General features: G+C 34.6%; 2 protein-coding genes across 7 annotated transcripts; both read left to right on the top strand.

Annotated features, from left to right (window-relative positions):
• Positions 1-826: 826 nt before the first annotated feature.
• LOC126677269 (uncharacterized) lies at positions 827-7,258 on the top strand. Of its 3 annotated transcripts, XM_050371815.2 has the most exons (12): positions 829-945; positions 3,392-3,549; positions 3,673-3,767; positions 3,844-3,901; positions 4,470-4,661; positions 5,450-5,526; positions 5,634-5,716; positions 5,859-5,910; positions 6,133-6,201; positions 6,367-6,453; positions 6,538-6,602; positions 6,985-7,258. In XM_050371815.2, the coding sequence occupies exons 1-12, from the start codon at positions 929-931 to the stop codon at positions 7,094-7,096; spliced, it is 1,065 nt and encodes a 354-aa protein (XP_050227772.1). In that variant the 5' UTR covers positions 829-928; the 3' UTR covers positions 7,097-7,258. The 3 variants fall into 3 exon arrangements, with proteins under 3 accessions (XP_050227773.1, XP_050227772.1, XP_055961406.1); XM_050371816.2 differs by lacking the exon at positions 5,859-5,910 and having other exon boundaries at positions 827-945; positions 5,634-5,699; XM_056105431.1 differs by lacking the exon at positions 829-945 and having other exon boundaries at positions 3,446-3,696.
• Positions 7,259-12,624: 5,366 nt separating this feature from the next.
• On the top strand, positions 12,625-18,280 carry LOC126677699 (transcription initiation factor TFIID subunit 12). 4 transcript variants are annotated; one of them, XM_050372455.2, is made up of 9 exons: positions 12,627-13,228; positions 13,320-13,490; positions 13,919-14,518; positions 15,870-15,944; positions 16,476-16,554; positions 16,642-16,706; positions 16,843-16,878; positions 17,169-17,368; positions 17,922-18,280. In XM_050372455.2, the coding sequence occupies exons 1-8, from the start codon at positions 12,725-12,727 to the stop codon at positions 17,310-17,312; spliced, it is 1,674 nt and encodes a 557-aa protein (XP_050228412.1). In that variant the 5' UTR covers positions 12,627-12,724; the 3' UTR covers positions 17,313-17,368; positions 17,922-18,280. The 4 variants fall into 4 exon arrangements, with proteins under 4 accessions (XP_050228413.1, XP_050228414.1, XP_050228415.1 ...); XM_050372457.2 differs by lacking the exons at positions 17,169-17,368; positions 17,922-18,280 and having other exon boundaries at positions 12,626-13,228; positions 15,870-15,948; positions 16,843-16,880; XM_050372456.2 differs by lacking the exons at positions 16,476-16,554; positions 16,642-16,706; positions 16,843-16,878; positions 17,169-17,368; positions 17,922-18,280 and adding an exon at positions 16,190-16,452 and having other exon boundaries at positions 12,625-13,228; positions 15,870-15,948.
• The last annotated feature ends 3,843 nt before the right edge of the window (positions 18,281-22,123 follow it).

The following is a 22,123-nucleotide window of genomic DNA, read 5'->3' as shown; positions in this document are numbered from 1 at the left end:
ATTACTCATGTATACATCCGTTTAATTAAAACTTTGGAGCTAGTGTTTGCCTCCCACTAAGGACCTACGAGACTTAAATGAGATTAGTCTGAATGTGAAAGGTTTAAAGGTGTCGTCTCATAGTTAGAACATGTTCAGAAAATATCGTAAACTATTTACCAAAAGTAAAGATGCCATGGTCGTCATAACTACATCAATCAATATATAACAACTAGTATTTTTTAATACATACAATTCTAGCACAACCTGCAATTTTAACATAATTTATTACTAAAATATAGTAATTTAGTGACGAGTTCTGTCGCTAAATCCGCGATTAGCGGCGGGTTTAGCGGTGGACGACGTCTGTCGGTAATTTTTTTTTTTGTTAAATATTTTGGGCGCCAATTTCCCACCTAGCTTAGCGACAGACTAATCTATTTCTAGTTGCAGATTTAACGACGGATTGTAGTCCGTCACTAAATTCGATCTGTCGGGAAACAATAGTTATCTAGTAGTGGTTTAACATATGGCATTTACAATTAATGTTTTTTCCTCCTGATATTTAACATGACATTTAACATAGCATTTACAATTAATATATTTACTCCAAATATTCACTTCAATTAATAGAGCATTTATCATGGATTGGAATTTCAAACTCTATTCGAAAAAAAAATTCAAACTCTATTTTTTTTTATTCTATCATAGATCGAAAATGGGATATAAAGTCGGAGTTTTTTTAAAGCAGGCATTAGAGTTTTATAGATTTAGTTATAAATTGCAAAAGGTCAATTATGTCAAATAAATTGCAAAAGGTCAATTATTTGTTTCTCTGACTGCCCTACAAAATGAGGTCTCGAATCTCGGAGACTTGTCACCTTTTTCCATTTTTTCTGTTTGAAATTATCAGATTGCTACTTTGGGCAGTCCGTCATAGCAAGCATTTATGGGTACAGAGGAAAGGTAAATTCTGATAATTCTATTTTTGTCTTCTCTTTAATTGTTGTTTTGGTTTTAGCATTTTTGTTTCTTGATTTTCATCTTTTACTTTGATCCAAATCATTATTATTATATAGTTTATATTTTGTACTTTGTATTTTTGGAAGGTGTACTTGAAGTATACACATGAGTTGTTTGATAAAATGTCTGTGAAAGGTGGTTGGCATTAGATACCATTTGAAAGTTTATAGTTATATAGAGTTAGTTGATTCTTTAGCTTTCGAACTTATATTTTATTTTTTTTAGCTAGGACAAATGCAGAATGATGATAGATATATAGTCTATAGAGAAAATTTTAAAATAATTACAAACACTCCTCATCTTTTCAAAAATGCCAACTTCCTCAAATCTGAAAAGGTTAGGAGCGTGTGTAATTTTTTTTAAATTTCGGGTTTATGCTTTAGCATCTAGGATTTAGAGTTTAGCATTTAGGTCTAGCTGTTAGGCCGGTGATGGCGGGCGGCGGTGACCAGAGTAGGGGTGAGCAAAACAACTGGCCGACCTAACCGATGGATTTAGTTCGGTTCGGTTTGGTTAAAATGGTTAATTCGGTCAATTCGGTTTTTATCTAAAAAAATTTGGTTATTCGGTTATCGGTTCGTTTTGACTTTTAAATTATCAAAATTAACCAAACCGACCGAATTAACCAAAATTCTTATTTTTTTGAATTTTTCTTCCTAATTTTCTCGTTTTTGACCGAACCGGCCGAATTAACCAATCTATTCGGTTGGTTCGGTTTTAATTTTTTTTTTCTATCTTATTCGGTCGGTTCGGTTTTCAGTTAAAAATTCTTATTCGGTCGGTTCGGTTTTGGCTATTTGGTCGAACGGTTAATTTGGTTAAGAGGTGTTGGTTCGGTTTCGATCGAACCGACCGAATGCTCACTCCTAAACTAGAGATGGGGGCTGGTTGTGGGGAGCGGCGGTCGACAGTGCCCGTCGGTCGCTGGCGGTTCTCACCGTTGACCGTCTGCGGGGTGTTGGGCAGAGGCGAAGTGCCCGGTGGTATCCGCCGGCCGTGGTATCCGGAGGGTGCTGATCGGAGTTGGTGGCCGAAGGCAGCAACTTTTTAGAGGGGGTGGTGGTGGCCGGAAGTGATCGGTGGTTGGTTTAAATTGGTTTAGGGTGAGTTGATATTTTTGTAAATTTTTTGAACTTTTAGATATTAATATAATAAATGGCCTAGTTGGCATTTTTACAAATTTCTTTGTTTTTTAGAGTAGTTTTATGAGAAGTCTTAATTTATATGTAATAGGAGATATTGATTTATAAAATAAAAAGAAGATGAAAAAGAAATGACAAAGAAAAGAAGCCAAGGCATGGTGAAGAAGATGAAAAATTTGATGCCACAGTAAGTAGACAGATAAAAAACAGAATTGGGGTTTTAAATTTAAGGCTAAATGTCTTAAAATGGCCAAACCTTTCACAAAAGTTTCACAAAAATCCTGACCTTTTAATTTTGTCGATTTTGGCCAAAAACTGATTATTTGGTTTCACAAAAGTCCCGACCTTTCAATTTTGTCGATTTTGGCCAAAAATGGATTATTTGGTTTCACAAAAATCCCGACCTTTCAATATATGTGCATGGCACGTAGGCGTCACATAGGCAAATTGAAATCAAATTGAGAGTCGACACAATTGAAACCAAATAATCTGTTTTTGGCCAAAATCGACAAAATTGAAAGGTCAGGACTTTTGTGAAACTTTTATAAAATGTTTGGCCTTTTTACGACATTTGACCTAAATTTAATGCATGTTACTCTAATTAACAGATCCATTCTAACACCATTTATTAAGGTGCTTAAATTTTTGCGTTTGACAACAAAAAGAGCATTTTTCTCTTAAAAAATGATTAAATAGTTGAAATGTGGGGACAACATTATTTAGGACCATTTTTGCACATTTTACCTTTATAGATGCCTCCAACTTAATCAAATCGTTGTCTATAGGTAAGATATATTATTGACAAATGCTATGATAATGATTGAAGATTGTAATACTAATTTGTAACAATAATTGTGTTTACTATTTTAATGGAAACAAGGCTACTGATAAGCAATTATGTATGGTTGACAAATAAAAATAATGTTCAACAACACTAGTTAGTTGGTTAGGACATGTGTTTTTCTATTCATTTGAGGTTGTGAGCTAGGCATTGAAAAGAATTCATTTCCTTACTGTAGTCATAAAAATAATAAATATATATAGATGCTGTGATCATGTCCACGCTCAAAGCCGAGTGATTCTATGAATACTTGAACTCGAGATCTTCGCGATTCTTGTGTGTGCCAATCAAACCACTCGATGAGACAGCATGCGTTTTCACGAATCATATGACAAAGTGAAATATTCTTTAAGATTAACGTGAAAGATTTTTGGTTATTTATCTTCTTTTTTCTTTCAAACTATAGTTCTGCTGAGTCCTGGCATTTGAATTTTCGAAATAAAATGAGCAGCTGGTGGAGAAGAAATCTGACATGGAGAACTCTAGGCTTGCTGCTTCTTTGTCAGTTGGTTTCTATTGTGATGGCCTTTATGGGCTTCAGTTCCTCTCTAATAGCCAAGCTTGGTACTGTTCATTTTCTAACTGACAAGATTTTATCGGGTTTTCGTTCTGTTTTTTCTTGTTGAATTTTTATATCAATTTGTTAAGGTTTTACAAATCTATGATTGGATGCCTGCCTATGTATAGGTGTTGATGCACCTGCTTCTCAAGGTATTTTCACTTACCTGAGTTTAGCTTTGGTATATGGAAGCATCTTGGTCTACAGGAATCAGAAACCAATGGTATTTCTTATGTGTATAACGTATGTATACGGAAGGTAGTTTATTTTGACAGACGATTCTTGATTTTGTTTTGTAGGTTTCTTGGTATTGGTATCTCCTTCTTGGATTCCTTGATTCCCAGAGCCTTTTTTTATGTAAGTATTTATAACTTGACCTTTTTCTTTCTATCTATATTGTTCTTGAAATAGCTTAGAAGTTGGCTTCATATTATGTTCAATATGTTCTATTTGATTTAAAAATTGAAATATGTATGCAGTTTAATTAGTTTGATATGACACCCATTAGGTTGCAATGAAACGAAATCATTAAAGTAGAAAATGTTGATATAGAAAACTGAAAAACAATATTGTTTATAAGAATAAGTTATAAATATAAGCTTCGGAGATCAAAAGCATTTCCAAAAATAAAAATAAAATGCTAAAGTGGAGGAGTCAACAAGTTTTTCTGCAACACAGGATACCCGTTAGGATTTAAAAATGGAGATCAACCGCTTTTTATATATTAATTTTGCAGTTTAAGAATCGTTTTTAGAAACGGAAACAAAAACGAAACTCAAAACATAGATTCTGTGGCATTTCACCGGTTGTTAGTCAACAAGTTTTCCTGCAATATTATATACCCATTAGGATTTTGAATTGGAGGTCTTGGCAGCTGATTTAAGCATTCTTATAGTCAATAAATATTTTGTGCATTCTTATGCAGATAACACATCATTCCATTTCACATCCATTACTAGTGTGACGATGTTGCAGTCTTTCTCGATAGCATGGGTCATTGTACTCACTTGGTTTTTCCTTGGCTCACGATACTCGCTATGGCAGTTTTTTGGCGCAGCCCTGTGTGTGCTTGGGCTTGGCTTACTGATCCTCTCTGATGTTGGGGTTGGTGGTGGAGGTATGCTGCTTTTAATGATCTTTACTTGTTCTTATCTCTATGTTGCACGGAAATGAAAACATTAGAAATAAAAAACACAAAAAAAGTAAACGGTGAAACCACATGATTTACGAGAATAAGTTTTCCAAAAACAAAAACAAACACCAAAATCTACAGGTTTCCCTGCAACATAGGTTCTTATTGATTTATTATCGATGTAGTCATGCTAGTAGTTAATCTGCAGATATAGTTGCTAGCCCATTATCATAGTTCAAATCTACCATTGGCTTAAGCTCAGGTGGGAACAGATTAAAGGGATTAGTTTCTTTTACTACATGTTGTTTTGACTTTCGACACAAAGAGTCCTATGGAATTTTTTACATCATAAAGGCACCCGTGGTATGAAATTTTAGGAAAAAATATCCGATTTTTATAATAAATCATATTTCTTCTAATAAAATAATATAGCTTATTAATATACTTACATATTTTTATTTATATTTAGACTACTTTAAACTGAAAAAAAATTGAGAGATTAAATTGCACTTTATTTATTTAATTAGGTCGTTCAACTAATTTTTACTAATGAAATTGAACATATTTTGCTAAAATTTCATACCACATGACCTTTATAATGTAAAAAATTCCACATGATCCTGTGTCAAACTTTGAAACCACAGGATAGTTAAATAAACTTAATCCAAGATTAAAATAAAAGAGGGAAGAAGTGAAGTAGATCCAAATCTAGAAACAAAATAGCGTGCAATATATATGGATGCCAATATCAACTCGGATTTGTTGTTTTTTAGGTGCGTCAAGAACTCTGTTTGGTGATATGATTGTCATCGCTGGAACGCTGTTATTTGCCTTGAGCAATGTTGGTGAGGTTGATAAATTTATCACTCTGCTATACACTGCACATATAAATCTATCACTCAGCTATATATTGCACATATGAAATAATTATCAGTTCATTACTACATAAAATCGCAGGAATTTTGTGTTAAGAACAAAGACCGTGTCGAGATGCTGGCTATGATTGGTGCTTATGGATTACTTGTGAGCATAGTTCAGATGTATCCTTTTCAAGTCCAACATATATGCACATATTGCTCTACTTGAAATTCTTTTTAGGCCATATATATAGCTTGCTACTAATTATATACTTACCAATCGTTGAATAATTAAATGGCATTGATTTCTATTACATTATCTTAGATACATAGCAGAATCAAAGAGTTTTCAGTCGGTGGAACTGTCTGCTGACATTGTAAGTTATATGCTCTAATTTCTTGAACTTGAACCATATAGTCATTAGTGATACTGATATGCTATGTTGCGTGAAACTTGAAATGAAAATGTTCAAACGGGAAATGACGAAACAATATTTTTATAAGAATACATAGATGTGCATAATTTTCTGTGCAGCATAGGTGATACATGAGATTACTGTAACTATACATATTCTAAGCATGTCTGCTTTGTTTTGCAGATAGTAGCCTTAGCTGCTTACACACTTTCATCCTTTACACTGTACTCCCTTTTCTCATTTGTTCTACAGGTCCATTCCCTTCTCTACAGATTTCTGTATTTCTCCAATGAGTTTCAGAGTTTTAGAAGTGTGCTTCAAAACGAAAATGAAACCCGAAACAATAAGACTGAAAATTTCCTTGAAACATAGGTCCTAACCCATAGTCTCTAAAGGAGTAGTATATTGTAAATGCAGATGAGTGGAGCTACAATGTATAATCTCTCTACTCCCGCATCTAATATGTGGGTAGTTATCATTCAGATATTTTTCTACCATCAGCAGGTAAAGTTTTACTCTTCATTAACAGTCATATTTAGTTGTTTCCGACTCAGTTTTATGCGTGATATGGCTATGAATTGCTTGCAGGTTGGTTGGTTATACTATGTTTCTTTTGCTATTGTGGTCACTGGATTGGTCATGTATTCTACCAAGTATGTTCCATCTTATCAGTTCTCTGAATTGGTTAGGCAATTTATAGGAGTTTGCAGTCGGTTTAAATCAAACCGAAATGAACTAAAACTTTGTGTTTTTTTCCAAATCCAAACTGAATTGCAATTTAAAAGGATATACTTTTTTTTAAACCAAATTGAACCGAAGTTCGAGTAATTTTTTGGTTCGATTTGGTTTGCTGTAAAACTTAACTGCAATTTGTTTATGTTCAAAACCGAAAAGAAAATCAATTTTCTTATAATATTAAATCAAACCAAACTGAATTTATTGGTTCGATTTTGATTTTTAGTTTGATTCGGTATTTACATACCCCTAACAATTTACATGCTTGATCCTAAGTTGCTGACTTTTTTGCTGTAATAGTGAGAAGGATCCTGTTTCTATATCAAATGCAAAAGATAGCAAATACAATGCAGAATACCAAGCACTTGATAATGAAGATGGTACTTCAAGAATTCAATTATGGGTTTCATGATAATTATTTTTTGTTAATTTTAAGATTATGTGGTACTTCAAGAATTCAATTATGGGTTTCATGATAATTATTTTTTGTTAATTATAAGATTATGTGGTTTATAATGAACAATTGAAATAAATATCATAATCTGAATACTTATGATCTCCCTTTCTATCACAATCTCCTAAAATGTCTATCCAATTAAGCCTTTCTTGTTGTTGATAATAATAAACATTTCATTAGTGGAGAAATAAAAATACAACTTATTTAAGATTACGTTAGACAATACATTTAAGAAGAATGAAGAGAGAATCTTAACAAAATAACAAAAATTTATATCTAAATTCTTCAAATACATTGACAAAACTCTTTAAATGTGCAACTCGATGATTCGTCTGCTCCACTAAAAGATTATTTTAAATCAATTGACTACTTGTTCTTTAGATAAGGCTGATTGAATTGATATTAGAAATAAATATTTTATTGATAATACTTCGTATCTACACTCCGATAATAATATTTATAAAAAAATAACAAATCCCAAAAAGGATAAAATCAAAAACTCAACAAAAGAAGACATAAAGGAAGAATGAGAACTGCCAATAGATTTTAAATTGTGATTATTGAATCAAAATAAGTTTCAGACTAGAATAAATAAGACAAAAGACGACCGCTGATCAAAAATATAAGGTATAATGTTATAAAAATTCACCAATTTTACACGTTTTTTTCATTTTAATCATGTCGTTTTAAATTCGTCATTTTCGTACACCAACTATCACTTTTTCCCAAATCCATACACTGTTTAAAAATCCGGCAAAAACTGCTGACGTGTCATTATTTGGTTCGTTATAGCATGTCACTGTCTGGTTGTCAACTCAGTAATTTTTACCGAATCTTTAAGCGGTATGAATTTGGAAAAAAATTGAAAGTTCGTGTATGAAAATGACGATTTTTAAACCGCCTGATTAAAATGAGAAAACGTGTAAAGTTTGTAAACTTTTACGATATTAACCCAAAATATAATTGCCAGTGGATCAAAATATGAACTTTGATGAAAAAACCACAACGGGGATAATTAAGCCTAAAACTATGAATTTGGAAATTGGAAAAAGAAAACGACAAGAAGAAATTATAATTGATTAAGCTTAATGGCTTAAAAGAACCCGACCTTTTAGCCTTTTCAATCCTACTGTGACGTTGAAAAACTGATCAATTTTATCCTATTTCACAATTTTATCGTTTCAATTGTATCCTAATTTTTTAATTTTTGTAGATTTTTTTACTTAAATAATGAAATCATTTAATTAACTAAATATAAAGATAAAATTAAATTCACTATCTTAAAAAGTAAAAAAAAGTCCTTTATTTTTGAAAACTAACTAAACACCATAATCAAATTAAAACTAATTGAAATTTTTAATTAGTTTAACTAAATCTAAATAAATTGTAAGCACATACAATTAATATATGCTAGGCATGGAGAACGTTTTTGAATATTTTTCCAAATGAAAAAGACGTCAATTTAATATTTCAAAGTACAATTGAAATAAAAAAATATAAAATGAGGTAAAATTGGTGATTTCATATCAATTTTATGAAATTGCCAACGACAACAATGAAGATGTTGTGGGGTTGCACGGACCATATCGAAAATGTATTGCAATATACAAGCGGAGCAGGGGAGATTCTAATCTAAACCTGATCAATGAATTTTCCATGCACCTATCTAATGAGGTGTTAGAAAATCTAACCCAACTTTTTCTCTCTTTTCATTATTTTCTTTTTTTTCTTATTTCTCTATTACCTCATTGGATAGGTGCACGAAAAATTCATGAACCGGGTATAGATAAGAATTTTCTAACGAAGTAATAATGAGTATACAAATTTTATAGAACTCGAATTAGAGGCGGTTTCATATGTTAAGACTCTTATGTCTCCGGTAACTTCTACTACAATTAATATTCATGATCTATGGTGTTTAGGGTCTTTCGAGTAACTACTTCATATATTTGAATTCTGCTTCCTATAAATTTAATTTAAATATTTTTTATTTATATTTTCCTTCCTTTTAATCAAAGTATGAAAACTTGCATTTTTCTATCTTTTGAATGCCCAATTTCATGTTTGATGGTATTTAGAGCATGACCTTTTTATTTTTTTTTATTGCACACCATATCTTAACCATCGGATCGTTACTTGTCAGTATGCTAATATTGTAGTTTTCATTTACTCCCTCCGTCCCAATAGAGTTGTCCATTTTGCCTTTATCACATAGTTTAAGAAAAATAATTATTGTTTATGGATGTTGTAAAATTTTCCTTATTTTTCTTGTCATACCCAATTTAATATAGGGTCCACTTGCAATTTATTTTTAATTTACTCATTAGTGGATTTTAATTAGGGGTAATATAGAAAAAATTTAGTTACTTTTAAAAAGTGGACAAGTGTTTTAGGACAAAAAAATTTCTTAAAATGGACAACTCTATTGGGAAGGAGGGAGTAGTTTATATCTTTACAAAATCTTCTAAAATTCTGAAACTTAGTTTCTATAATATATTCTTGTAAAAACTAACTTTTCGTTGTTTATCGTTTCATCATTTTCCATTTCAACATAGCTCATCGAGGACTCGAAAGCTCCGTAGCCTCGATGATGAATGATGATTCTTGTTGAACATCACTGTAATGCCTTGAGAAACTGCAAGCCCTTGTTTCATAATTATTACAGCCTTGTGTTTCCTCTACTCCTAACTGCCAAACAAATCCTTCCAACACTTTTAAGACCTCCGACATCTTCAGACAGAGACTAGGATTCGACTTAGTACATCGTAAACTCAACTCCACCATCGTTTTGAGCTCTAATGCATCCAAGCATCCCTTTAAATCCCTGTCTACCGGAACATCCAATCTCTTTTCTTCATGCAATATTCTAACCTGCATTATCAATAGGACTCAAACAGGTAATTTTGAGTTGTGTTTTCATATCAATTTTATGCCATGTTTATCATATTTGATTAATATTTATGGACTAGGATGCATGTTTGGATTATTTTGTTAATTTTGCCATAAAATTGCCATTATAGTCAAATTCGATGTTTTTATGAAATTGCCATGAAAATCGATTGTGAAGCATGTTAATGGCTAGATTCACTGTTTTGTATGCTTAATTCCAGAATCTCAATCAATTAAATCGCCTAGAATGCATGTTTGGGTTGTTTTAGAATTTATTTGCCTATAAACTGCTGTAAATTGCAATTTTGATGTTCTAAATCAGCTTTAAACACTTTTTAATTGTTCTATTTGCGTTCTTTGTTTCGTTTTATGCGTTTTTCTCTATTTTTGCACAAAAACGAAGCTGAAACGAGTGAAAACGGAGCTGAAACGTATGAAAAACGATATGTTGTCCTCCTTACTCCAGATGACGCCGCCACCAGCTTATACTACTGCGCCGGCAGTACACGGGGTCGCCGCCGACACTGTGTCTGGCGGCACCGTCTGGTCGTCCCCCTCTCCCCAGAATTATTTCTCAAATCTTCCAAACCTCGATCCACACTCGCAATTAGGTTTTCGGGCTCGTTCGGGCTTGGAAATAGGCCCAGTTTGAATCCAGATATAATGAATTCGATGTATTTTTAATGTATGCACTGTAACGGGTCATGCCCGATGCAACTCGAACCTTAGAAGTCTAAATATGTAATATAAAGTATAAATCGGGCCATGAGCACACAACCGGCGAACCCAGCCACATCCACGCCGAGTTCAGAGAACACCCGAACTCAAAATCAACCCTGTTCAGATAGACAAACCGTATCGACGAGACTGACATTTCCGTGCTCTGCTCGGGAACAAATTCTGACCACACCGACGGTCAAACACGAGCGAGTGTCAGGCACTCAAAAGTCAACGAGATTTAAAAATATTCCTCACCTTATATGCAAACCAACGGCCCGTGAGCACGTTTGCAACGTTTACCGCTTTCTAAAAAGCATGCCAAATCCAGTTTTAACAGGCTAAAGGATTAACCACGTTAAATTATCTAAATCTAATCAAATTCCAGCCAATCACTTAGACATCTTAGGATTACCACGAAAACATAGTAAAATATTGTATATGATTTCAAGATCACTTAATAAAATAAATCAAACTTAGACTTCTGCATTAGGCTTTGTGCATGTAATCAATATAGACCAGCCAGACTTCTGTTACTTGTTAGAAACCGCCAATTTTAGATTTATGTTTAGGGGTAAGTGCTATTTGCCACAAATGCTAGTCCAGATTGAGTCATATGCGAATCTATGTGTTTATACACTTTCAGACTTGTTTACATTTTCAGTACTATATCCTGTGGCCTGACATTGATTGTTGAGATGAGATAAACGAATATGTCCAGTAAATAAAACCAGTAACAGATAAGTCAAGCACATGAGTCTCAGGGAGGTACACGAACCCGATATTTTGATATTATGCACGAAAATCTTAACCATAAACGAGTAAGGTTATCTAGTCGATATAAACGACATTTTCTAGTTGAACTAGGTGGTGACTCCAGTTTTCAAACCTTTTTAGATCTAAAGTCAGCCATAAGTCTGGACCTCGAAACCTCGCTCCCCTCACACTTAATACTACTTTAATTATTACTAGAACTAATCTATCAATGCCACTTAATTTTAAGATTAATAACCTAAGTGATAAATCAATGTCGCCTGATCCGGTCAATTGAGTCTGAGAAGATAAGAAAAGAACACATAACGTCAGCCGAAATACCGGTGGGGGACACCGGCAAATCGCTCTAACGGTCTAGTAAGAATTTGTAAGAAGAAAAGAAAGAAGAGAAGAGAAAAGAGAGTGTCGAGTAAGAAAAAAGAATTACCTCAGGGTTTGTACATAAGGTGCCTTATATAGGTTCACCCGGTACAAACCTATCTCAGTGGATTATTCCTCTTCCCTTGTTCTCCACAGAATCGGTTAGCTGAGGTGGCAGCCCCTCATTGTGTCTCGTTTATCGATCAAGATACGCGATACGGGGAACTTTCTGTGTGTCAGATTCTGTTGTGATTTCAAAAGTTGGTTGGTAGGACAAAGAGCTCGGTCTATAGGGTTTGCCGAGCTAGGTTGGCTATTTCGGTCCCCGCATCGGTCGCGTTTCGTACCGAGATACAGTTTTCTTGGCCCGTTCATTCGTGTAGTTCGTAGTCCAGTGGGTTGGCTAACAGAGGTATCTCGGTCCGGGTCCCCTAATTGCTTGACCTGATGAGGTTTTAAGTTGATGAGGCTGCTTTGCCGTCTTTATGTTACTAGTTACATTATCAGTAATAAATTGAAATATTCTATTAATTTCTAACGAAAATTCTAACTAATTTAATTTCAAACCAACTCAAAATAATTAAATGCATTGGTTATCAAATGCACTGATTAATTAAAAGGGAAACTTTCTTGTTTAGTCCCTGACTGAACGACATAAGAAACTTTGTTCTCTCCCTTTGTTGCCTTGGTCGTCGAGAGTAAGATAGATATAAAACGACAGAAGTTTCCCATTATAATTCCTGTTGAACTAATAAGAGTGGTGGTGGACTGGAGACTATAAATAAAGAGCTCAACTTACACTGATCAAAATCTATTTACCCGAATTTCCCTCCACACCACAACATGGACAATCAAACCCCTACCCCGCCCTCCACCACCGCTACTCCACTCCCTACTCAACCACCACCGTCACAACCACCACCGTCACAACCGCCACCATCATCGGCGATTCCATCACCGCAACCACCACCACCACAACAAAAACCACCGCCTCCATCTTATCATCAACCCCCATCCTCAGCTCCTTCACTCCCATCCTTCCCAACCCCAACCCCAAACCCTACACCCAACCCAAACCCTAAACCTAACCCTAACTCTATTCAACAGTTAAGACCTTCAATTTCTACTACTAATACTACTACTACTACTACTACTACTACTACTACTACTATGACTCCTCAAGTGAGGGGACAAACACCAGTGCCACATAGACCGCAGCACCAACACTTTCAGCATTTTTCTTCTATCACTTCCGCCTCTCCTCAACCAAGGCCCGTGTCCGCCGGGGGTGTTGCTATTGGTGTTCCAGCCGCTGCCCCCGCTCCTTTCTCCTCGTCTTTCGGGCAGGTGAATGTTCAAATTTGTTATTGTTATCACATGTTATTATAACAGATACAAACTTTTTTTTGTGTGGTGATGTTTTGATTGGGTAATGTAGGTGCGGCCGATGAGTTCAGGCGGTGTTGGTGCCTCTCAGATTAGGGGAAGTGGGATTGGAGGCGTACAACAACATCATCATCTACAGAGACCAATAACTGTTCAATCATCTGTTAGACCACCTGCTATTACTACTACTTCTCCAAATAATCAGTCCCCTGCTGCTTCCCAAGTTAGTCATTTATCCCATATTTGATTTTATGGTTAAAGTATGTATTTTCTGTTTTATTTTTTATGGTGTGATGTTAGCATGTAATTATGAAATTATTGATTTTATAAGGTTGCTGTTAGTTACGAAATTCATAAACAAGGTCACATTCGGCATTTGCTATTTTTAATGTAATAATAATATATATAAATTGCGCAACCTGATGGAAATTGTTATGGAATTGGCAGAATTTGTAGTGCAGTGGCTTTTAGTGTTAAGATGACAACTCTTTTGTTTGTTTAAGTCTTCGGGTGTTTGAGATGTTTATTTGGATAGATAATTTGGCATTGATTTTATGTTTCTTGTTATACTTCTATTTTCACAACAAAGAATGGGATTGGCATTCTGCTTTTCCCCCTTTTTATTCTATGGATAATGACTATTTTTTTCAGCATCTCCAAGGGCATGGATTTATGAGATCATCTTCCCTGGGTCCTGGTTCTCCAGCACCAAACACATCACAAAGTATGCACTCCCCTAACCAGCCATGGTTGTCATCGGGATCTCAAGGCAAGCCTCCATTACCCTCTCATCAATTCAGAGCCCAGCTAAACTCGCCATCTGTGCAACACAGGTCTCCTATTCCTCAACCTCACCACTCGCTTCCAACAATTTCACACCAACAGCACGTGTCACCTGCACAAACACAGCAGTCCTTATCGTCCCATCCACCATCAGAACATTTTGGGCAACCATTTCCATCCCCAAGGGCTCCACGGTCCATTACACAACAGCTTGCTCTTCAAAATTTAGCAAATCAAAGGCCAACATCCTTAACAGCAGCTCATCCAAGCACCACACCCAGTGCTTCACCTAATGCCTTACCCAGTATCTCACCCCATGCCTTACCCAGTGCCTCACCCAATGCTTTACCAGGCACCTTACCCAATGCCATGCAGTCAGGGATTCAGAATAGAACATCAAATGCAGAAAGTTATGAATCTGGTAACCGAATTCTTAGCAAAAGAAGTATCCATGAGCTAGTTACCCAGGTGCGAAACCTTTCTGTCTTTCTATATTTCAACTTGAAAATTCAGTGTCACCACATATTTTTTTATGATATTTTAAGCATCCAACTGTTTTTTTTTCCTTTTAATTTGTAGAGGACAATCATTTAATATGTAATAGGGGTTTATATTTGTAGGTTTTTGAGTTTATGACCTTTAGGTTCTCAATTTTTATAACTCTTAATAGATTGATATACTTTTCAAACTGTGCACTGCTGTTATAGGATTGTTTTTACTCAAAATCATAAATTGCAGCATGTAATAAAACAGTATAGAACTTACCAAATGGTTAAGGCCACATGATGATGTGTTTTCACATAGTTCATGCGACTGTTTGAACAGATAGTTGGTTCATTTCTCCCCTTCTTTGTTTTTTTTAAAAAAAAACTATTGATAAGAAAATGGATACTATGGTATACTGATATGTTTTTAACTAGCCAAGTGTGACTAATAAGTATGATAATAAATCATGACATGGTCAAATTTAGAAGTGTGCCTAGTAATGCTTTACTGCGGAAAATCTCAAATAGCTGATTAGGTAAATAGAAAAAGGACACGAGCATTAAGAGTTCGAAACAGAGCTATTTTTAGGAAGAAAGTAAGAGAAACTGATGGTTGTTGATGGGACTGGGAATTGGCCCTAGGCAAGGTAGCAGCTGATGGAATTGAGGAGTAAAGAAAGTAGGCAAAATAAATGCACATATACCTTCCAAATTAAAATGTTCATTCTTCCCTCATTAGGTCCTCAGAAAGGGATGATTTGCATAGTTACAGAGGACTTAAGTATCAAACCTCACCCTACCGGGACTAGAATTCTTAATCCTAGAAAATTCTAAACCATCACCAATTCTCCAAATAGGAGGCAAAGCATGGTTGCAATAAAGAAATCCTACCAAAAAGATATAGACCTATATTTTTGAAGTTGCATATTCTCCTACTTTGAAAGTTTTACCAGAATATCACATAATTAAGAATTTTTTTGATCAATCATAATTAAGAATTCAATTCCACTATTCTTTTATTCTCACTCCAAAGCCTACAGAGAGAAAGGGCAATGTACTTGGAAAGTCCGTGAGAAGTAAGTAGTAATTTGTTTTATTTGTATAAACTAATTGAAACGATTAATCGTGATCGTTGTGCTGTGATCATATGTTCATGTTGCATGGATAATTGATAATGATATAGTAGCCTGTAGCAAGTAATGTAGAGATTATTCTGTTAATGAGTTTTGTTTTCCTGAATGATCAATAGATAGTGTTACGTGGATGTCTAAAATTATATGTAAAGGTTAACTGCAAGTTCTCCTGATAATATGATCTGTGTGGCTTCATGATAGATTGATCCATTTGAGAAATTAGATCCTGAAGTTGAAGACATTCTTGCGGATATAGCTGATGAATTTGTGGAATCTGTGAGTATGATTTCTCTTTTTACCATCATGCATCGTACACTGTTGAGCTTTGATGATTTGCATTTAGGATTGCAATTCTTTTTCATTCAAGTGTTGCTTGGATCAGTGAAGGTGTATAATTCCCTTTTGATAGTTTTTGTCTCAGATACTAGATTCTATGTAAACTTACCTCACTCTATGTTATTATAGAAGTTAATTAAGGTCAAAGCGAAACTGAAATTAAGTGGCTTTTTTTCTTTTTGTAGGAATAGAAATAGACAAAGCAGACAGACAACAATCGTTCAATAACCCCCCTCCCTAATCCCTTGTCCCGGTGGAACACTTCTGACAGATCATAAAATCATTGCATTTTTTAGGAATTTAATGAGTATTAAATTTTGATAGATTTCAGATTGATTTGAAAGCATCTTCTTGGTTAATGAGTGATCCTAAAATTCTTTCTATTAGCATCTCTGATCTCTTAAAAGCTGTTATCTTTTTTTTCTTATCTATAGATCACTAGTGTTTTTAAAAAAAAAAAATATATTTCAGATCACAACTTTTGGTTGCTCATTAGCCAAGCACAGAAAATCTGATACGTTGGAAGCAAAAGACATACTTCTACATCTTGGTCAGTACAGAAACATTCTTACGGTTTTATTTCAATTTTGTGCATTTTGGGATCTAATCATGTAATGTTCTTTTATTTCTGGTACAGAAAGGAACTGGAATATGTCACTTCCAGGATTCAGCAGTGATGAGATCAAGACTTATCGAAAACCAGTAAGAACTAACTTGTAAATTGTGTGAGAGCATGTGTTCCGTTTCTGATAATGAACTGAGGGCGTTCGATAAACCAACAAATAATGTTTCTTTATTTTTCCTTTCTGTTAATTACCTCTTACTGGTTGTTTTGCAGCTTACAAGTGACCTTCACAAGGAACGCCTTGCAATGGTTAGATTTATCTTGGTTTCTTTTCATCTTGTGTATAGTTGAAGATGCTCATACACGCAGTTAGAGGCATACGCACGAGCACACTCACACACATGCCTATCTATATACAAATGCATATCTCTGCATGCGGATACTTATGCTTTGCTTTACACTCAGCAAATGTTTAATTGACGGCAAGAAAGATGAAGTATAATGGTTTAGGAGTTCTATAGAAGAGAGCATTGGTGACATTTACATTCTCTCAAGTTAATTTTTTTCAGTTGTATATACTTTATCCATCATTTTGGCAGGTAAAGAAGTCAATGTTGGCATCTGAGATGGCTGGTGCTAAAAACTCAGTTGGACAAGCTGCTGGAAACACAAAGGGCAATTTGACAAGGACACCTGCAAATGTTATGATCTCTCCTAATGTAAAAATTCATGAAGTTACATAAGATGATTGGTGTTTGTGCTTGCTGGATATGAGCAGCTGTTTGGCTAGAAACCTCTGGTGCGTGCTTATACATGCAATATGTAGTTAAAAATGGGTTGGGCAATTTTCTACTTGCCTTGTGCTTATTCCAACTCCGAGCATCTCTGGTAGAGAGACTGGCTTGTGTTCCATAAAGGTCATTTCACCCCTTCAACTTGGCAAAAGGTCAAAAGAGTCCAAGTTTATGGTTTTCGATAAAAACACATTTAACTTTCTATTTTTGGGTTAGTTGACACTTTTGATCATAAAGACTGATGTCAGATTAGAGTGTCAATTGATCCTTTGTTCAAAGTTGCAGAGGCGAAATGAACCTTTGTTGTAGTATATGATGGTCCCATAAGTAATTAGCCTTGAGAATCTGTCTGATCTTGCTTTGGTCTTGATTTTTTCTAGTAGTTTATTGGCCTTGCCTCAAAGTAAGCTTCCTAAACTTTGAGGCCTACTTTCAGAATCCTATTGGAACATGATGGACCTGGCCCTGGCTTTGGGTTGATATGCCTTTGGCTAACATGATTTCAATTTTTGCTAATGTTGCTCTTTGTGAAAAAGTCTAATGCTCTAATCTTTACAGGCGAATTTTTGGCGGTGAGGATGTGATGTTACCAAGACATTCTACCTGGGCATCTGAAAATATTGTTTTTCCGTATATCGCTACACCAGTGAAATTTCCGTGATTAATCAGAGACGCCCGTTTTTGCGGTGGAAGAGGTTCCCACAGTAATCTAATCAGGTTCCGACATTGCTAGCCTGAGGGATGCAGGGGATCTTCACGTTTTGAGAAATGCTAATCATCTCTCATTCTCATTGTAAGTTTCTTTTTGGCTTCCGCACTAGCTAACTATTAACTAGGGCATTATTTTGGAAAAAGAAAGGAGGTACAACTCTCTGTGTAACCGGTCATGTCATAAGAATGGAAACAAATATTTATCATATTGACCAGAAAGCCATAATATTTTGGTGCACATGAAACTATTTTTCTCGTGCATGTTTATTCAATCATAAACTTAATTAGGTTTTTGATTGAACCTAGTTTTATCTTCTACCTTTTTTTTTCAGTCTGAAATTTAACTAAATGTTGAAATCAGGTAGCAAATGTTACACCATTCTTTTGAAATGGAATTTAGATATTGGACAAGTGGATCTATTAATAGTTTAGTGTTGTCTTTGGATTGAAGTAGAATGATGAATCTCTGCGCCACTCAGCCGCATTCTATAAGCTTTTACGTCTCATAGCGCAAAAACATTTTGGAAATATCTTTTTAATTATTCAACTATATATTTTTAGACTTTTTTTCAGTCCTATCCTGATATAGGAAAAAAGACCAATTGTACCCTAATTTGAATTGTACTTTTAAAAAATAAAATTGACCTCTTTCCATTTAGAAAAAAATTTAAAATAATTTTTTATTTTTAGCCTATATTTTAATTAGATGTTAATGTTATTAATAGAATAAAAAAATCTTATTCAACACAAACTTCAACAAATAATAATATCTTTTTATTTAATTTATATTAATTATTAATAATTTTTTAAAATTAAGAATCGCAAAAAAGTACCTTTCACACAAAATGGAGTTGATTTATAAAAAAAAAAATACTTCCTGAAAGGCTTTATGGGATATAGCAAACTGTGGTTTTTGAATGTGAATCGAAAGATTAAACTCTTTAAATGTAAAATTTATAAATTAAAAAGAGTTTAAAGGATAGAGGATTGACACAAGACATTTAGAGGTGTTCAGATCACAAATCGATCTTATTTCACTACTCAAACAAAGTTTGAGATTTAGAATCCACTAAATAAGATTAATAAAAAGTTTTCTAAGCTAACTTGAAATTTAGTGCTTTTTAGTTTAACATCAACTATAAAAGTTTTCAAAGCTAATCTCTAACTTATAAGGTTTGAGTTTTCTCAAAACTAAATTCTAACTTACAATGATTTAGGGGTTTATAAGCTTACTTCAAAACTATAACAAATAAAAGTGATTCAAAGTTGAAAGGTTTTGACACGACCTAAAACATTGAGCCGCAACCGGCGCTAAGGAACGAGAGGCGGAACCCGTATCAAGTCTAAAACCACTATCAATTTTTCGCAATTAATAAACATATAATATTAAACAACGGAAGCAAATACATCACACACACACACACACACACACACATATATATATATATATATATATATATATATATATATATATATATATATATATATATATATATATATATATATATATATATATACAAAGATTTACACTAACTGTTCTGTTAACCTCGCGGGCTCTAGTTACCGTACCCTGTACGAACTGGCCTCGTGGTACTATATACAAAAGTTAGTGTAGCAAAACATATCACCGGCATCTGAGGCCGGGAACCAAACATACTACCTGTAGCCTATCAAAAACATATAAATAGGACATCAAGAATATGTACACTCAAAATGTACTGCCGTTTAGGCTATGACTCTGTCAACGTGGGACCACTACTGCAGCATTCACAGAATTCAGAAACTATACATACACAGCTGACTTTTGAACTTCAAAATTGGCCTCTAGCTAAGTCCACACACTAAGCACCTGAAAACATCAAAGATGAGGGGTCAGTATTTGGAAAATACTGAGTGAGTTTGCATTTACTAACGGTATTATTATAAAAACATAGCATCGCATCTCAAGGGAACAATAATATAAAACATATAAACATGTATTTGATCCATTCGAAACTAATATCCTAGCATGCGACACAACTTTCGAATTATTAAATCATACTAATCATTACATTTCAAGTTGTGAGTCCAACTCACTGGTGGGTCCCACCCACTGGATACGGGGACTCCAGGTTACACCGTAACCGAGTGCTCACTCGTATCAATTCATTATCAGATCTCGAAATTCTTATTCATATCTCGTTATACGTATCATTTTACTTATCTAATGCAAACACACTAAACTGACACGATACTGGTGATCACACAGCCTATTGACACCCAATAGATATCTAGTTTCTTTGGATCGCATACTAGTTCCTCGTATATAAACTTGATAGAAACATATAATATTTAATCAAATCATATAACATGCGATGCGTATAAACAGTATATATATATATATATATATATATATATATATATATATATATATATATATATATATATAATAACTATAATATATAATACACGAAAGTAAAATACAACTCACAGTGACCGCAAACCAATCAATGACGTGGTCGATGAAATGATATGCTCTCGCTATCCCACGTCTACTGACCTCTCTGCTCGTTGACTCGTTTGATACATGATAATTAACGTTTAATAATTTGACGTGAACCTCGTATCGTAACACGTATAATACTTTAAATTCTAGGGTTATATTTCATTCTTAGTATTATTCGTGTTCTCGATATTCCTTTATCGTATTCACGATATATCCGACTGTATTTCTCGTATTCGAGAAACGTATAATATCCTTAGCGTTTTTTCATTATCGTTGCCCACGTAAAACGTCGAGCTAAAACTTTATTTTTGAATTATCGGGGTCCTTAATCGTTTTCAGGGTCTAATATCAAAAATATTAAAATCCCGTTTATTCAGGGCTAGAAGTCCATTTTGGTCCCCGTGGACCCACTGTGCGGGCGTGCGAAAGCATTGTGCGCCTGCACAGTGTGGTGTGCCTCGCACACCGGTGTGCGTCCGCACACCACGGGTGTGCGATCGCACACCGCGTGCGAAAACGCACACAGCCCCGGAAACATCATTTCCGGGCGCCCCGTCGTGCTACCACTCGCCAAACATACCAAATACTTCATTCCCGACAAAACCTGTATCTCAGTTTTCATTAAAACGCTAAAAACGGTCCGAAATCATTAAATTCTCAATTATAAACTAAAACGGCTATATATTCGAATTTTAACTCAAATTCTCGGAATATTACCTCAAAACGAAGCTTAGGATCGATAGAGGACGAGATTCTGAAGAAATCGCCGCGAAAACCGCTTGAATCGGACGTCGAACGGAGAAACAACGGCGAAACGACGATATCACACGGTAATTTCTCGTTTTCTCTGGAACTCTCTTCTCCCTTCTGATTCAATCTTTCATTCCTTATATAATCCGGCTAAAGTGCCACTTTGATCCTTGTTCTTTTTATTTGTTACAAATCATCTTTCAAACTTTTCTTTTGTACGATTTAGTCCATAACTAAATCGATAAATTCTTTTATTATAACTTATACGTATTATTTATATCCAATAAATAATACGAAACTCGATATTAACATTTTCCCGTCAAAACCTATAAATTTCCATTTTCGACACAAAATGGCTAAATTACCACTTTGGTCCCTGTACTTTATTTTAGACTTTTCTTGCCATTTTTCTTTTCAATTCCAATTCTGTCTTTAGAATTGAAATATATTATTAAATTCCTCGCATATAATCCTTTCCAAAACCAACCTACTAAAACTTATTTATCGGAAAACTTTCCGATTTTGCCACTCTGGCAAGTCCAGACTGGACACGCGGTCCAATTAGATAGTTAAATATTTTGGGGTATTACAGGTTTGTTGTTTCAAAGTTTGTAAATCGCTGACCTTAAAACATTACAAATGGGTTTATACCCAAAACAATCTATAATAAAAGCACAAACAAACAAAACAATTTTTGCTGTCAGAAGGTAGATCGCACCCGCGACTTAAGCCATGTTAGCAAATCCTCAACGGCTAGTGCCCATGTCAACTTCTCACTAGGGGTCTTCAAATATATTCGTTGAGCATTCAACGG

This window comes from Mercurialis annua, linkage group LG4, assembly GCF_937616625.2.
Source record: "Mercurialis annua linkage group LG4, ddMerAnnu1.2, whole genome shotgun sequence".
NCBI classification, from domain to species: Eukaryota; Viridiplantae; Streptophyta; class Magnoliopsida; order Malpighiales; family Euphorbiaceae; genus Mercurialis; species Mercurialis annua.
The sequence above is the reverse complement of the archived record's forward strand: the minus strand, read 5'-3'. Positions and strand labels throughout refer to the sequence as shown.

Excerpts from the sequence above, each read along its gene's own strand:
- LOC126677269 (XM_050371815.2), top strand. Across the intron at positions 3,550-3,672 it reads CTCTCTAATAGCCAAGCTTG|GTGTTGATGCACCTGCTTCT; the intron begins GTACTGTTCATT and ends GCCTATGTATAG. Across the intron at positions 5,911-6,132 it reads TGGAACTGTCTGCTGACATT|ATAGTAGCCTTAGCTGCTTA; the intron begins GTAAGTTATATG and ends TTTGTTTTGCAG.
- LOC126677699 (XM_050372455.2), top strand. The coding sequence starts at position 12,725 with ATGGACAATCAAACCCCTACCCCGCCCTCCACCACCGCTACTCCACTC. Across the intron at positions 16,707-16,842 it reads TCAAGACTTATCGAAAACCA|CTTACAAGTGACCTTCACAA; the intron begins GTAAGAACTAAC and ends GTTGTTTTGCAG. Across the intron at positions 16,879-17,168 it reads ACAAGGAACGCCTTGCAATG|GTAAAGAAGTCAATGTTGGC; the intron begins GTTAGATTTATC and ends TCATTTTGGCAG.